Source organism: Anopheles stephensi, chromosome 3, assembly GCF_013141755.1.
Source record: "Anopheles stephensi strain Indian chromosome 3, UCI_ANSTEP_V1.0, whole genome shotgun sequence".
In the NCBI taxonomy this organism is placed as follows: Eukaryota; Metazoa; Arthropoda; class Insecta; order Diptera; family Culicidae; genus Anopheles; species Anopheles stephensi.
In genome coordinates, this window is record NC_050203.1 from 69,043,414 (window position 1) to 69,059,823 (window position 16,410).

Sequence of the window (16,410 nt, forward strand, 5' to 3'; positions counted from 1 at the left end):
CGCACTCTTTGATCTCTTCGCCATCAGTAAGTGCGGAGCTACCGGGAGGCCTCACCTCTCACATGTTAGTGAGCAGTTGCCCGTTCCTCTTTAAAAAGAGCTACTTGACCCAACACTAAGTACAAAGCTACATATTGAGATTATAGCTATTTTGTGAGGGTAGAGATATTTAATCATGTGGGAGCAGAGATAGCTATATTGTGAGTTAAGAACCACCTCTTCATAGCAGAGCTATATAGTGAACTTTTTTGTGAGATCAGAACTAGCTATTCTGATTGGGAGTTGGCTATCGAGTGTAGAGCTACTCAGTGAGGGCAGAGCTACCCATTGAGATACCTGTTAAAGGCAGAGCTATTTTATGAGATCAGAGTCACCTATTCAGAGCAGAGCTAACTAGATAAGGCAAAGCTCCCTTGTGGGGGCTGAGCCACCTAGTGAGGATAGAGCTATCCATTTAGCGTGAGGTTATCTAGTGAGGTCAGAGCTCCTTAGTGATGACAGATCTATTTCGTGAGGGTATAGATCCTTTTGTTTTACTAAAAAAAGTACGCACAGAGCCCTCGTTTTATTGAGGAGATGCTTTAGATTAGCTTTCAAGCTCACTACCTTTAAATAACCTTCCTGTTATAGTTTGACCCGCATGCCTTCTGCTCAATCGAGCATAACGGAATGAAAATTAAAGCGGATTCTGAACGAAATTCTCCAACTTTCGGATATATTTAAAATGAAACTTCCCCTCCAACAAACCACCCACCCACCCCGGTTCTCACAACAAATTAAATCAACTCAACGCAGTGAGATGGATGGTAGGTGCGCACTTTAATTAGCTTCCAAGCGCGAGAGGAGAAATAATTTTCCCATTTTTGTTTGCCCCGTGCGTGTGTGTGTCCGCAATCGTTTCCCAAACGGCTTTTGGGCCGGGCTATTCCTTTCCGTCAATAATTATTTCATTCCATCCGTACTCATTTCTCGTCGTCCGTACGGTGGTTCGCTTCCATCCGCCTTGCCGATGGCGATATCCCGATCGTCCGGCAGGCTGTACTCGAGCTGCAATGTCGTGTTGTTTGGTGTAGCGGAATCGGAGAATGGATTTTCGAGCCGTTCGTTTTATTTTGCCCCGCGACCGAGAAGGGAAAAATGAATTTTCTCGCATTGTGGAGTGCGAACGCCGGAAGGATGCCGGGAAGCACCCGGATTGTTGATGATTTTTCCGTGGACCCGGGCAAACCCCGATGCGATGCGATGAGAATCCAAGATAACGGTTTGCGATTGTCCGATGGTTGCCCGGGTTACCATGATCGTGAAACAATGGCGGATGATGGGAGATGAAACGTCAAGAGGTTGTTTAATGGTGTTGGGATTGTTGGGGGTTTCGTGCCGTTAACAAGCGATGGCAGGAAATAGTTTGGTTGGCCGTGGTTCGGTTCGGTTTGACGGTTTCCGTTGATAGTGTTGTGCCGGATAGGGTGTGCGCCCGCGTGTTCGATCAGGTATCATTGGCGATTTATCATCATCGGTTGCGCCAGTCCGGACGTGTGTTTTGCCACACGGTTATAACGAGATTGGATTTCATTTTTCGTCCCATTCGGTGTCGGTTTGTGCCGAAAGGTGTGTTAATGTGCAAATCGTGCAAAAGGCACAGCGTATCGTTTACCCCGTGCAGTATCCGGACAGCGGTTTTGGCGTAAGCAGAAAGGTAAAAAGAAATAAACAAAAAACAGAATTCGTTATTGAAGCAACAGCAACATAAAAAAAAAACAAGCGCTTGGGTCGAATAGCTTAAAAATCATCCGAGGAACGCAAACGGTGGGAGAAAATAAATCAATTAGCAGCTTATCGGATCGGAGCGTGCAGCGAAACAGAAAGTGCCAGCAAGGGACGTTAAAGCGAACCGTGTTTCCCAACCGAGCAAAGCATAGCCCGACCATGTTGATATCCTGCCCGAGTGACACACAGCAAAGCAGCAGCAGTACCGTCTGTCATTCTGTCCGTCTGTCTATCAGTCTATCTTTCTTCCTGCAAAACCATCACGATCTGAGTGGGATTGGTACGTGGAGTTCGTTCTACATTTGTAGGCTTCCAGCGCAACGTTCATCTCGGCAGTGGGGTTGCATGGCATTGAGGGATGGGGTTAGGGAAAAGCTTGGGTTAGCATCGTATCCGGCCGGCACGGGAAATAGTTGAAATTGAGTAACGAGATAAGCAAATGAGCACGGATTTCAGTTAATTAAATGTATAATTTTAATCAATTTCCTAACCGGAGAGCGCGGATTTATTCGAGCTTTATCGGTTGACTTCTGTTCATCCCTTGAAGGCTCTAGCCTTTTGCTAGCCCTCCTTTGCGAGCGATCAGGATTGTGTTTTAATTTGAGCTAATCAAAGCTCTTTGCTGGACAAAAGCAATGTTAAAGCTAGATTTTGGTGGGTGAAATATGTTGCTTGAGATTTTAGAATTCTCTTCCAAATTTATTTCAATACTATTCATTTTGTGAGGCACTCGTAATTCAGAATGTTTTATTTATAGTATTGAGCAGTTTAATGTCTGATTCTTGAAAAAAAAAATTAAATGGGTAAAATAAACTTCAGAAAGCCTGTGACAGGATTTCACCAATAGGAAGCTCGACTTCTTCTTGGTGAGGTCCATGCTGCCTCTTCTTCGCACTAAACCCTCAAGCGAACTCGGACTGTCATCATGTCAAGAGAGTCAATCTCGCGGGAGCACGTTCCAGACGTCCCAGCCCGGTCGTATGAAGATCTTTACCGCTACCGTTTCGATCACCTGAAAGCGTCTTGACTACTTGGTGGCCCAATTTTAAGCCAAATAGAAAAGAAATATTCCTCTTGAATAGGATAAGATCGTGGAAGACCAGGTCTTTTGGTCTATTGGATGGCGAGATGAGTTCTGATGAGGTTTGTGGGTAGGTACGGCGCCCTAGACTTCAAAGTCTTCTGGTACAAAAGCTAACTTAGACGACAAGGTCCCTAAAGACTATGAGGCCTTGAATCTTGAGATAAGGTCACTAGGCAGACGAAGTCTCTTGAGTGGCAAAGTTGGATGCAGCAAGTTTGTTTTGGAGAAAACTCATTGTAAGGAAATCTTATTGCTTGTAAGAAAAACATTACCTCTCAGTTCTTAGGACCCAAATTGAGCTCCAATTTTATATTTCTTTCACCAACTACCAAGTTCAAATTTAGCGCCCCATTTACATATTAATGCATCCTGTCAGTCAGGAAAGTTGCACATTGTTTTACATTCTTGTTGCTTGTTGTTTCCGATTGCTTTACTGATTCGATTCATTTGAATGGCATGACGCGTCGGAATCGGATTCGAAAGATTTTCCGCAATGTCTGCAATATCAATCGCATTGCACCGTGTTTTCATTTCCGACCTCACCCAACGGAAGCCCCCGGGGTAGCCGCTTGCCATCTCGATACGGCAGAGCCTTCCCTTTCGGGATCGTGTGCATTATTGTCTAGTTATTTGCGACAAAAGCCAGAACAGTGGGGGGAAAGAAAAGGAAACCGCACCGCTCACCCCACACACCACAAAACTATCGACGCTGATCGAGTTTTGCAGTGGGGAAAAACATAAAATGGGGTCACGTTGTTGTCGCTACCGCTACGTGGCACCACGAAGAAGCGAACACAGTAAAAAAGTAAATAAAGCGAGCAGAAGAAAACAAAAAAGTTTCTCAAATACTGGCGCGCAATCTTCGGGAAGAAAATAAATTTTCTCGTACCACCGCAAAGGGGGAAAAAACACACACACACACAACCCTCAAAGCTAACCGATTTCGTCCCAGCCGATTCCCGGGAGTTGATGGGGGGTGGTAGTTTTTCGGTACCGAACGGAGGAGGGCTTTTCGTTTTTCTTTCGCACGACCCCCTGGATAAAAGAAAGAGAACCCCACGAGAGAAAGCAAACAATGGCAGCGGGCGTCCGTCCTGATGGCAGGGTGGCGTTTGTGTGTGGAGGAAATAGAAGAACTACGGCATAGATTAAGGATATGAGCTGAGCGAACGAGCTAACAGTTCCCGACATTCCCTGTTAAGCTGGGACACCCGGGGGGAGCTGGGACACCGAGGGTGAATGATAAAAATAACAAACATCTGTTTTTTCGCATCCCGAACCCCCTTCCCCCCCGGTCGGCATCAGGTTCACACTGAAGCATCCCGAAAGGATGTTTCGGGTTGAGCGTTTTTTGTGGGGGGGAACCACTTTTGAAATGTTGATCTCGTACTCGTATTTTGATTCCTTAACCCACTGTTCGGGCAATAGGCCCACTTGTGAAGAAAAGCAACGCGGGGGGGAAATAAATAAACGCCAGTCCTAGGCGTCCATGTTTAATAGACTTTAAAGTTTTGCAAGGCGCTCCTAAACACCATACAGCTGAATGGGAACCTTTCAGCATAGAACTCGGCGAAACAGGTTGTAACTGGAATCTAGGGCCATTTTTGGGTTTTTTTTAAAGAGAAGAATTACAGACAATCAAGAAGAAGAGAGGGTTGTACTAAGCACAGGAAGCCGTACCCTGCAATGAGCTCACGTTAAAACGGACAGCTTGGGGGTAAATTAGTGAAAGATAAATATCTTGGCACCGAAAAACCGGGCGAACCATCCTGTGCTTGCGTTCGCTCATTCGTCAACCTTTTTCGGTGTGTGAAGCTGCGAAACCCAACCCAAATGAAGCTGGATGATACAGAAACTGCAATCGCGAACACTCTCCTCGTCCTGCTAAGGACAGACAGTCCCCGTTTTATACACCAAAAGCGGGAGACATTTGTTTACCGGGTAGCTAATTTATCTACGAACAAAATGGCGAATGTGCAGATTTTCATCGCTTCTCAGGGGAGCTCACATATTTGTAATGTTTTCGCACACACAGGCCACACAGTGCTCCCTCGGATGCTCTCGTGAGTCGTCGGGAGCTTGATATCGATCTTGCAACCAACAAATGCAAACTTTTCTACTTGACTATCCCCGCTCGATAGAAGCTCTCACTCAAAGTAGGCCACATGTGAGGCAAGTGTTGTCTGTTTGTTTTGAGCAGCAGCAGCAGGCGGGGTTATTCGAAGCATTCTTGGAACAGCGCCCAGAACGCAAGGAACGCATGGGTTGGTTAGCTTCTTAAAAGTTTTGCACTGCTAATTGGCGGCCGGCTTCTGGTGGTGAGTATGTTTTATTGAAGCTTTTACATTAGTGTGGTAGGAATGGGTGGGGTGAACGAGTGGGGTGAGTGGGGTTAGTATTGTAATTGGCTAATTATACTAGCATTTGGACTTCTGTAGGATGCTAACGAGGGTTTTGACTTGACGATATCTAGCGTGCTAATGCGCAATAAAATAGTTATAAAAAATGGAAGAGGTTGATTAACATTATTCCATGCGTTTTTCCACATTTTATGGACGAAGATGAATATAAAACTATAACAAATAGCTCAATCGCACGCTTTAATTTTGCTCGCCTCTTACGGGTAAAGAAGCTGGTATGAAAAAAGCTATAAAGTATATGATGATCTCTGTTTTAGTGAAAAAATCCAATTTTCAGCACTTCCTAGACTTTGGAGGGACCCGGTGGAAAATGCGACAGTGGCAGCGGTCTTCACACGGCAAGATCGGGGTTCAAATCTCAACTGGGTCGTTCCCCCATAGTGAGAACTGGCTATCCAACTATGCGGTATCACTACAACCTCGAGAGGTCTCGGTCAGCCATTTATGGCTTTCTGTGACTTAATTTTACCCGTAGTAAAGTAGTCAACTTTACGTACGGGAGGAGGCGGTCTGGATGGGACTTGAACCCTCTGCCGTGTGAAGACCGGCACCGCTGTAGCGTCCCAATCAATTAGTCTAGTAAGCCAGAAATTGTAGGCATAACCTAAGAGGTCGTTAGGCCAAGAAGAACAAGTCTTTAATGATCAGTTACTACCTCGTTTTGAATGCAGACTGATTATATTAGGACCTTGAATGGACATTTTCCCGAAGTATCCTTTTGATCTGGTTGGAGTCTCGTAGATCGACGACGCTCCTGCTTATTACTCAATTTTGAGTCTTCATTGGCACTTTAACGGCTTCTCAACATTGCTGCCAATGTTCCAGTTTTGTATAGCAATTTTCATCTTGAGCTTCTCCATGCTCAAGGATATGTTCAGGATATACTTCAACATTAATACGGGTGGACTGAATCTCCTGGATTCAAGAACAAAAAAATTCTTCAAAAGTCAAGTCAAAGTAGTTGTGCATGACTCACCCAACACTGTCTATTCTGGATATACCTCGAACGACCACGCCCGTAGAAGCGGAATTAAAATAAGACGATTCTCATTAGCCTAAGGAAAAACTTCTTTGACAGACACGTGATCCAAACGTTAGTGAAACGATTTATAGCACAAACTAACAACAAGAACTGCTTGCTTTATAATTTCCTACAAATTTTAAGTTAACTAAATACTTTCACAAAAATAAGGTCGCTCTGCAGCTCAACTTGCGATCCCTGATGGTGTGCTATTAAAGCTGCCTAAGCTTCACCAAACAAGCTTAACACAGTTGCCAGTGCCATAAATTAACGCCAGCCAAACAGGCGCGTTCAACAGAGTTGACGTTGGTTCGCACGGTCGTCCGGGTTTGAAATTCCGGGTCGGAAATAAAACATGCACACCGAAACGGAACACAACCGTTCCGATACGCTAATGAAGGACTTTTTGCCCCTCGTCCGCGATGGAAAACAACGGGATATCCGGTTTCAGCGCTTCGGCATGGAAATAGTGTCTTCCAGCATGGGAAGCGCACGGGTGGAAAAAGTCAATCGGAAGCTCACGGGCGCACGGGCGGATTGGTACAAAACTTTTCCGAAGCTATTACCACTAACTCGGTCGCTGGACCGTGCTGGACGTGATTTAATTATCTGCTGACTGCGTTCGCGAACGTTCGGGAACGCGGGGTTCGATCGGTATCGTTTGATTCGTTCGTGGTTTGCCGTGGCATGGACGGTCCGATATCTCCCCTTGGTCATGTTTTTTGGGGTTTGGAGCACAATAATTAGTGTGTGTGTGAGTGCGCCGTTGTGTGGACTTTTCCCCAACCGGATGTTCACTAGCCAAAGACACTCTATCCTAGCTGGCAGCTAACTAAGAGCAAACGAAACTCATGCCCGATGTAGAACACACAGTCAGCCAGCCGCTGGGTTTGGCCACAAAAGTCAAACGGGTCGAACGATTAATTATTAACATTTGGGCCCGTGCTCCCGGAGGTCCTGGAACGGGAAGTCTCCCACCAAACCGGGCTCGAATTTACAGCGAATCGATGCAATAGACACGGCCTCTAATGCGGATGGAATGTACGCTTTCAGCAGCGATTTCGTGATCAATTAATTATTAGAGTGGTCAATTCATTTGGGCACGGTGTCGATTTGCTGGAATTGGCATGGCGAATGGACGGCAGGATTATTGGCGTTTATGTTTTATGAAGAGCGAGCAGCGTATGTGGCGTTGCAAGATCAGGTTGCATTCATCGAGAGGATTATAGAGAACAACAGGGCAATATGTTTGGATTTGTAATAAGTGTCATGTCTTTCCGATGATTCAGAGCCATTTGAAGCTATTTATCTTTTGGAAAAACAACGTTAAATAATATAATAAATAATTTTAAATTAATTTGATAAATTAAAAATATCATTAATTTGATATTTTGCTACCAGTTGCTGATACAATGCTTAGCAGAACAATACGTGTATTGGGAATAGCTGGAATAAAATTAGAAAAAAATGTTTTCTGACAAGTTGTAAAAATAAAAATAAATCATTTTTTAAATCACTAAATGGTTTAAAAAATTGATAAAAATTAGTTTATAATTTTTTTTGAAGCTTCTCATAAAATCGTTAATTTGCCGAATTTTAAATTATGATTTGCATTAAAAACGGTGGCTTTTTCGTAACTGTCTTTATAGTTCATGTTACATGAAGAAGTTTTCAACTCTGTATAGAAATATGTATTAGTGTGCGTAGTAATATAAAAAGTTATAAAACACGTGTATTGGTATTTTCTTCAACTTTGCATAAGTGCATTTTTACTTACGTCCCTAACTTGGTTAGTTATTAAAAAAAACAGGGGTCTTATTGTTCTGTTACGCACTGTTTTGATTTACTGAAGGTCTCTCAAGCCCGCCACGCGAAGGGTATAACGATTATGCACTGATTCGTCTGTTGACATTAAGTAGAAATAGTTTTGAAATCTGTCACTTAAAAATATATTTTTTCAGTATACCGGTAGAGCCAATAAAAGTTTACCAATATTCTCTATTAATTTGGACAACTGTTTGTGTATGCAAAATTTTAAAATAAGGATATACACCAAGAAAAAAAGATGTGGGAACGTAGATGTGGGAACGAGAAAAAAAACACTTAAATCACCTTTCAATATCCTAAAAACCGAAATTAGTAGTTAAATTGATGCAGTTTAACCAAATATACTATGTCTTAACTGCAGAACATAATCAGCCATAACATCCAACAAGGAAAAAAGAAAATTAAAAGTTCAAAGTTGAAATAGCCTATACAGGTCGTCAGTGATCTTGGGCTAACAGTTGGCTTATACGAAGGACCAAGGTTTCTGACTATCAAGCTTAGGGCACATGGAGTTAGAAAAGTAAAAAATTGACAGACTAAGAAGATTTCAAAGCTCTCTAGGGTTGTAGATCCAAAGAAGATGAATAAGATCTTCGGTGTTAAAGAGACATACAATTTGAACAATCCTCAAACATTAAATGGATACTTTTAATGCCCCAACACACAACTTTTTGATAAAACCACCCAAAGATTCAATTCAAAGTTATGCTTTTTATGATAGGTTTTGATGGAAATTAATTCTTCCAATAACTTAAATTGATAAGTAATAATTACACAAAGATGTTAGAGTCCTATATTCTTAAATTATTCCTTGAGTCGTACCATAGAACTCTAAATTTAAACAGACCTTTTCAAGAAACTGCATTTAACATACCAATAACATGATTAAATAATGAGCTGATAAAGTAAATCAACATTTAATTCCTATGAATACTATAATAAATACCGAAGCTTTTTCGGGATTTAACGCAGTTTATAGGCACGTGTAAATTCCTCGAGTATAAAGAGTTTCTTTATAGCAAACATTTGTACGTTCTTCCCAAAAAAATAATCTAATGATCGAAAAAAACAAAAAAATTCCAAGAAAACTCGAAACAATCACAACCCTCTCATCTGGAAGTAATGCCTTCTTTCACTCAGTTTCGGAAGTGTTTACCGACATGCGTCGTGTGTAAAACGATCGTCGCCAGCAGTACGCGACCTTCGCCCGGACACTTCCCGACCCGAAACGGTTCCACACGGCTGAACGCATCGTCTGAGCGTCGGTGGCGGTGTGTAAGTTCGCTTTCAAGCGCCATGATGATTTTCCGCCAAAATCATGCCACGCGAACGGTGCTTTATGCGATTCGTAACTTATCTGACACTTGCGCTTCCGGTTCATTAAGCCCAAGCCCATCGCCCCAGACAGCATAATAAAAACTTATCGCCTCCACCACGGCTCACACTTTTTTCGCGCGCCGAGTACTCCAAATGTGAACTGGGGCAAGTTTAAGCCCAACCGCCCACTCCTTCCTGTGGTGGCTGAATGGGTGGCCTTCGGTTGCTTTATTTCTCTCCCCTCCCCGCCACCATCCCAAAACGAGCTTCCCAAGCGGAACCCGTTCTTCTTTTGCCCGGCACTGGTTGAAGGTCTCCGAAATTTATTGCAAATCCGGAAGTCGCATCCAGTCTGCCACTCAAAAGCCTGCCGGGCATTTCAAGCTGGGCATCAAGCCGATGGTAGAAAATGGCTTACGCTAAGCTTCCGGTTTTTTGGGAGGGGGGGGGGAGGGGGAAGGGTGTGTAGTTTTGCTCCAGTCAGTGTGCACGCTTTTTGCGTTATGCTGTCGCCAGCCAGGGTTACCGGGAGTTGGATTGCTGTACGGACAAATGACGCGGAAGAGCAGACAGTGAAGTGAAAGAAAGCATCATCTTCCATCCGCATAAAGGATGCGGAACGGAAATAAAGGAAAGAAAGAAGTGGAAAAACACACTCACACACACACAGCCAAAGAAAAACTATAGCTCTGTTTGTGGAATGGATGATTGCGACTGCAGCAGAACCGGGGCGAAGGATTGCAATATTTCTCCTGCAACATTAAGCAGTGGAAAATATTCGCCCGGATTAAAGTGTGCCGCATGGTCAAACGGAATCTGGGTCAGCGGATATGGATGGGAGTAAAAGAAAAAAACAACAACCTATATTTGCAAGAAAGACTCAGGAGGACTCACGCGAGATGTTATCCGAGAAAATGCTACCTCATCGTAGCACTTCATTCACGCAAGAAATGAGCTAGTTTCTGTTTTTCGTTGGGAAATTTCCTTAAAAGAAGACTACTTTTCCTTCCAAAAAGTGGGAAAAAGTTCTTTAAAAAAATGTTTTCTCCTCTCCGTGACAATATTCTACTTTCGTGAACATTGCCGTGACCAGGATTCGAACCTGGGTTACTACGGCCACAACGTAGGGTCCTAACCACTAGACGATCACGGCTATAAGGAGAACGTTGAGTGCTCTTCGATAGCAAACGATTTGCAAACAGCAACAGTGTCATGCACACGCGATTATGATGATGGTTCAGCGAATGCTGATAGCGCGTAAAAAAGGGTGTAGGCTTTGGGCGCGTAGAAAACCATGTGGGCAAACTGTTTGTGTTGAAAAGTGCTGACTTTGTTGGATTTATTTCTCTGATGCCCGGCTGTTTTGAGTAGTGTGGGGAGGGGAGGTCTAAGGTATTTGTGTGCATTTACCATACCATCGAATGAACGGCTTCGCGTGTGGTCAGTTCAAAATGGTGCTAAAAATAGATAGTTGATTTATTGAGGTAGCCAGTGGAAGAGTTAAATTGAAAATAGCTCTGAAGTGGTAAAAATGTAGCTTCTAATTTTGTTTAATTTACTCTAGTGCACAATTCAAAAGCTCCAAAATGGACATGATTTTTTCCAATAAAAGTTAAATATTAATAGCATTTACTATATAAAAATCGGTTAATTCATAATGCGAACATTTCAACCAATTTTAAAATGGTCTGCTCGCATTAAGGCTCCCGTCGGAGCCATGTAATACATTTTCATTTTAAATAGATTAAATTAGTTTATTCATTTTTTTTACTACTCAATTAAAACGAATTCATACAGTTATAAATATTCAACAATAACTTGGTAAATTTTTATAGCTAAACTGCATTTAATACACATTCCTCGATAGCCGTGATCGTCTAGTGGTTAGGACCCTACGTTGTGGCCGTAGTAACCCAGGTTCGAATCCTGGTCACGGCAATGTTTGAACCCATGGTAGTGTTGAGATTTCGTGCAATGAAGTTTCTCATTGCTCCTCGCTAGTCTTCAAGCTGCCATGTGTGAACATTGTCACGGAAGAGGGAAACAATAGTTTTTGTTTAATTTATGCTAAAAAAAATTGTTTATAAATACTTGTAAGGTGAAAAAATTAGGTAGAATAGACAACACAGTTAATAGACATAAAATCGTTAGTTTATTTCAAATTGTACACATTTATTAGTGATTGTCTTTATTTTCTACACATTACACACTAATACGCTCACAATTTGCGGGACGGAAATACAGACAACTTCGAAATCACACATCTTAAATTTCACTGACACAAAGGCTTTAGATTCGCTAATACTATAACATCATATGCAGCGCCTTACAATGCTAATCACGATCACAAAGTTGCCTAGTTAGCACACAAACAACCCTCCACCGACACAACAACCACACATACACACGGGGGGAGAGTTATTTGATCGTCGGAGTGTACTGTCGCACACCACCCTGATGGGGTACGTTTAGGAAGAAATTAAACCCACTGGAGGTGGCAGATTTGGGAGAGACCGGGCTGCTGACAGTGTTACCACCAGCACTCGCACAGTGCCGTGCAGCTTCTTCATGATCTTCATCGCTACTTACGTGCTGTGCAAGGCGCCACTTTTCACTCTGATGTTCCGAGTGTCGGAGAAGCAGCTGAATCAGCTTGAACGCACCGAACACGGCGATCGCACCGGACATCAGCCAAATGACGGTGGACTTGGTGTCGAAGTTGTCCTGTATGGGACGGGTATCAACGTGACCTTCGTGGAAGAATTTGTACCGCTGATACTCCTAGCAACGGGGAAAGGAACACAAAAGGTGCATTGATAAGCTATCAAGTAGAAGTAAATAGAAAGTTCAGGCAGGATACATACAAGCTCACTCTCGGTAGGTTTTGGCGGAGGTTCCACAACCACAATGTCACGATGCTTGCCCCGTTCGTCCGTACATTCGATACCGGTCGCGGTGAGAATCCGACCCGTATCCTCCACAAGATAGTTTTTACCATAAATCACATTACTGCTATGATGCACCAGCTCCTGCACTAGAAACCGACAGTCCCAAGGATTGTCGTAAACCTCGGCCAACGCAAGGCTCTCCAGCAGCGATGCGTTAATCTTGCGGAATCCATTCTGGCTCATGTTAAGCACGCTGAGATTCATCAGTGGCCACAGGAAGCTATCATCCGTGAGCTGATTGTGTGCCAAATCGAGTGTGTGCAGCTTCGGGAGGTCTTCGAAAGCATCACGTTCGATCTCACTGATCGCATTGCTGGACAGGTTGAGTCGCACGAGCCGGGGCGTTGCGATGGATAGCTTCAGGCTGACGTAGTCCAGTTTGTTGGTGGAGAGATCGAGGTCGCGCAGATTACTACAATCCTTCAGCACATATTTGCTGACCGTTTCCAGCTGATTGTGGCTGATGTTGAGCGTCTGGAGATGGGAGAATGATAAGACGAGATTAGTGTTTGCTACAGTTTTGGTTTTATATCTAGCGGTGATGTGAGCAGACACACTTTATCTTACCTCCAGATCGTACAATCCCTTGAAACTGTTGTCCTCGAGATGTCCGATCCGGTTGTAGCTGAGATCCAGCATCCGTAGATCGCCATTGCTCTTGAAGCTCAAGTTACCGATCGTCTCCAGCTCGTTGCTGCTCACGTTCAGGAACTGAAGCCGGGGCAGGTTTCCGAACAGATCCGGCTCAAACGAGCTGAGCTGATTACCCTGCAGCTGTACCACCTTCAGATGGCTGTTGCCCACGAACGCAAATGGATGTATCGTGCGGATGCGATTATGGTGGAACGCAACGTGCGTCAGTTTGTTCAGTCCTCGCAGAATACCCTCGCCCACAGTTGTTAGTAAATTTTTACCCATATTGAGATTCTTCAGGTTGGTGATCGGTTTGAACGTTGCCTCGGGAATGGTTGTGATGAAGTTGACTGCCAAATTAAGCTTTACAAGCGAAGGATAGCGATGGAAGGAGAATTCATCGATCGAGCGGATGAGATTTCGTCGCAGATCGAGCACTTGCAGCGTGTCCAGATTGTGATCACTCCATGACTTTATCGTGGTGAGATTGTTGCGAGACAGATTCAACGATTCGATGTTACGCAGACCATTCAGTGCAAAGTCTTGTAAGTTGTTAACACGGCTGTCACATATCTCCAACACTTTCAGATCGTTGAAGCGTATGAAGATCGCGTTCGGCAGCTCTTGCAGGTAGCAGTGATTAATCTCGATCACGAGCGGGTTCTGGCTGTGCTCACGAATATTGCGTAGATCCTCTACGTAGCAAGCCGTTAGGGAGATACCATCATTCTCCAGGTCCAACTCAATGCCGGCATTACCGTAAGGGAGCGCGTTAGCAGCCCCATTAGGCCAGGGCAGAACGATACCCAGAACCGTAGATAATAGTAGTGCCCGAAGGAGTGTCCAACGGTGACACCTTCGCCGGATGGTTTTATCTACCATGTTTACTCTGTCCTATTTGTCGCTCGGTAGTTTTCTTCCGCCAAGACGCACTTAACCGCTCAGATCCTACCAGCAGATGCGCCACCACTTTTTCCCGGTGGTATTAATTTTTGAGGTTACGTCACGTTGGAGCACGGTCCGCCAGCACCGCAACGGCGATAAAACTTTGCCAATTTTATTTAAATTATTTAACAGGTTTTCATTTGCCACCCGCCGACCACTCGGGAGGTGTTGACACGGATCGGGAAAATGCTTGTGCACTCTTTTTTTCTTGTTCTGTGAGCAAAAAAACCAACACTGAACTTTTTCTTTCTGTCACTGTAGCAGCACTTTCGACCGGTCACGAAAACCTGGCGGTGACTTTTGGCGTAAAAATTGAGGGTTTTTTTTGTTGCCCTAAATTTTCCAAACCAACTTCACTTCCTCCTTGTTCCGGTACCCGACGTAATGCTTTTGTTGTAGCTTGTGTTTGCAACGAAAACTAAAAGTCTGGCACCAATGTTCCCGCGGTGACCACGGTGCGGAATGTTCGCCCGATTCCGTGGTTAGACAAGCGAAGATGACGAAGAAGGCAAACTTTTCCACCGTTTTCCACCGCACGAGCTTACAATTACGCCTTTTGTCACCACGACGGACGGAACGGGTATGCGTTCCGAGGGCGGGGGTTTTTCTTTGTGAGGGGTAAATTAAGCACCTTTAAAAGGCACACAGCAGGACACCAGTCGAAAACTACGCGAAAAACTCGACCCCCCCCCCTTTTCACCGGAAGGCTTTTCACACGGCTTTTGTACACGGAGGCGAATGCGTACCGAACTGTGATCTGGCGATCGTTCGAGAAGAGACAGTTCGCGCGACGTTGCTGCCGGTACGTTCCGACGGTTTGTCTCAACTGTCACCGGTGGTTGTATTTATGTGCCGTGCGGGACACACACTACGCGGCCACCGGGCGAAGTTTACGCGGCGAAATGATAATGTACGATAGACAAGTACCTATTTTTATGGTGCGGCTTTACGCCGCAGGGATTTCGCGACCGTCACGACGGCGTTCCCTTTTTGTGTGGGGGGAGGTGGTTTGGGGAGGATGGCAGGAAGTTGACTTTAAGGGGGTTTAATATTTATTGTGTGTATGTACGGTGGTGAGCAGAAGGGGAAGATATAGAGCCGAGCGAGATGGATACCGACTCGGCCCAGAGTGTTGATCATAATGATGGTTAAGAAGCGTTAAGACGGATCGAGTACAAAATTAGTCATTGGCGAAGGTCATGTTTACGATTGCTTTCTTTTTATAGATGACCTCTTTCGTGTGGAGATAGAGTGTTTATAATGTTTACAGAACTCTAGATATGAGAGGAGAGTTTGTCAGTGGGGGTCATAGGGAAGTCTCATTGTTTGGAAGTTAAAGACTTAGAGATGAGTTCTAGAATTTCTCGAACTTAATTTTGTTTTGGTTTTAATTTTGCCCAAAAACTATGTTATACGAGAGGACAACTTCAGGCCTAATCTACTGTCAAAATAGGACGTTTCTAAATCGTTTAATGCTCCTCGGTCAGTATAAAGAGTTCCACTCGCTAACAATGGATTAATTTCATTTCGGCTGACAACAAACTCTTGAACTGCTGCTTACCGTCTCATTAGTAGGAAACCCTACACCGCTCCACTTCAACCGAACCGTAGAAGGTTCCAACCCAATGACGGCGACGGGTGAAACTCTCGGGGAACATCTGAGCGAATACGTCACAAGTAATTTATAGCCATACGTTGGACACGTCTCCGATGACCATCCTTACCTTCCCCAAACCTTTCTGTACACCAGACACTCCAACTACGGGTGGGCAAACAAGACAACGGGAAACAGTAAGCGCAACAAATGTCAACCGAGCAGGTGTGTACAGTTTACAGGGCCTACCCCGGTGTATCGGTGACGGCACGTCAACCGAGCAACAGTAGAGCAACAAACGCGTCCAGAATGGCGGTCGTCGGTCAAGATCATTCCCTCCCCCACCCCTCCCCCCCCCCTCGCGATGTAGGTTTGCGTGCAGTTTAACGACTCTTAAGACGGTGGCGAGTTGTGCGAGATAAAATTCATGGTGAATGGGCATCGCTTACAGCGTCAAGCGGCAAGAGAGCAATGGCAAAGGAGAAAGAGCAAGATAATGAGCGAATGAATGGCAAATAAAGGCCTCTCCGCTACCTTCCACGGGATGGTATAATTAGCGTGTGAAGAGCATCAACACTTGTACAGAATCGTTGCTGTGCTTTTGTTTGGCGTTCGGCAAAAACGGCGTAACGTAAACTCGCATCTGTTCGTATAATAAACGTGGTTGTTGTTGTTTGTTTTGTTGGTGGATAGCGGGTAAGGACCATTAGAAAGCAATTATGCTAGAATAGTAATATTTTGTTTAACCAGACCCAGTGGCACTTTCAGCCCCGGTACAGTGAAGTGCACTGGAGCGCTGTAAAACAATGGCCTGCAGTGAGAGTCAATAGAGTGAAGTGCAATGGCCATCTGAG

At 44.4% G+C, this 16,410-nt stretch overlaps 1 protein-coding gene and 2 non-coding genes across 4 annotated transcripts; 1 reads left to right on the forward strand and 2 right to left on the reverse strand.

Moving 5' to 3' along the window:
* Window positions 1-795: 795 nt before the first annotated feature.
* Window positions 796-14,869, reverse strand: LOC118512485 (insulin-like growth factor-binding protein complex acid labile subunit). 2 transcript variants are annotated; one of them, XM_036056982.1, is made up of 4 exons: window positions 12,952-14,869; window positions 12,301-12,858; window positions 12,026-12,217; window positions 796-1,047 (listed from the first exon to the last, which is right to left on the reverse strand). In XM_036056982.1, the coding sequence occupies exons 1-4, from the start codon at window positions 13,897-13,899 to the stop codon at window positions 943-945; spliced, it is 1,803 nt and encodes a 600-aa protein (XP_035912875.1). In that variant the 5' UTR covers window positions 13,900-14,869; the 3' UTR covers window positions 796-942. The 2 variants fall into 2 exon arrangements, with proteins under 2 accessions (XP_035912875.1, XP_035912876.1); XM_036056983.1 differs by lacking the exon at window positions 796-1,047 and adding an exon at window positions 11,111-11,445 and having other exon boundaries at window positions 12,952-14,852.
* Window positions 10,518-10,589, reverse strand: Trnah-gug. Its single transcript has one exon. It is a non-coding gene; the product is annotated as a tRNA-His (tRNA).
* On the forward strand, window positions 11,303-11,374 carry Trnah-gug. Its single transcript has one exon. It is a non-coding gene; the product is annotated as a tRNA-His (tRNA).
* Window positions 14,870-16,410: the final 1,541 nt, after the last annotated feature.

Coding starts and splice junctions, on each gene's coding strand:
- LOC118512485 (XM_036056982.1), bottom strand. CDS start 13,899: ATGGTAGATAAAACCATCCGGCGAAGGTGTCACCGTTGGACACTCCTT. Junction 12,218..12,300: donor AACCTACCGAGAGTGAGCTT/GTATGTATCCTG, acceptor CCCCGTTGCTAG/GAGTATCAGCGGTACAAATT. Junction 1,048..12,025: donor AGTGGCGCCTTGCACAGCAC/GTAAGTAGCGAT, acceptor ACGACATTGCAG/CTCGAGTACAGCCTGCCGGA.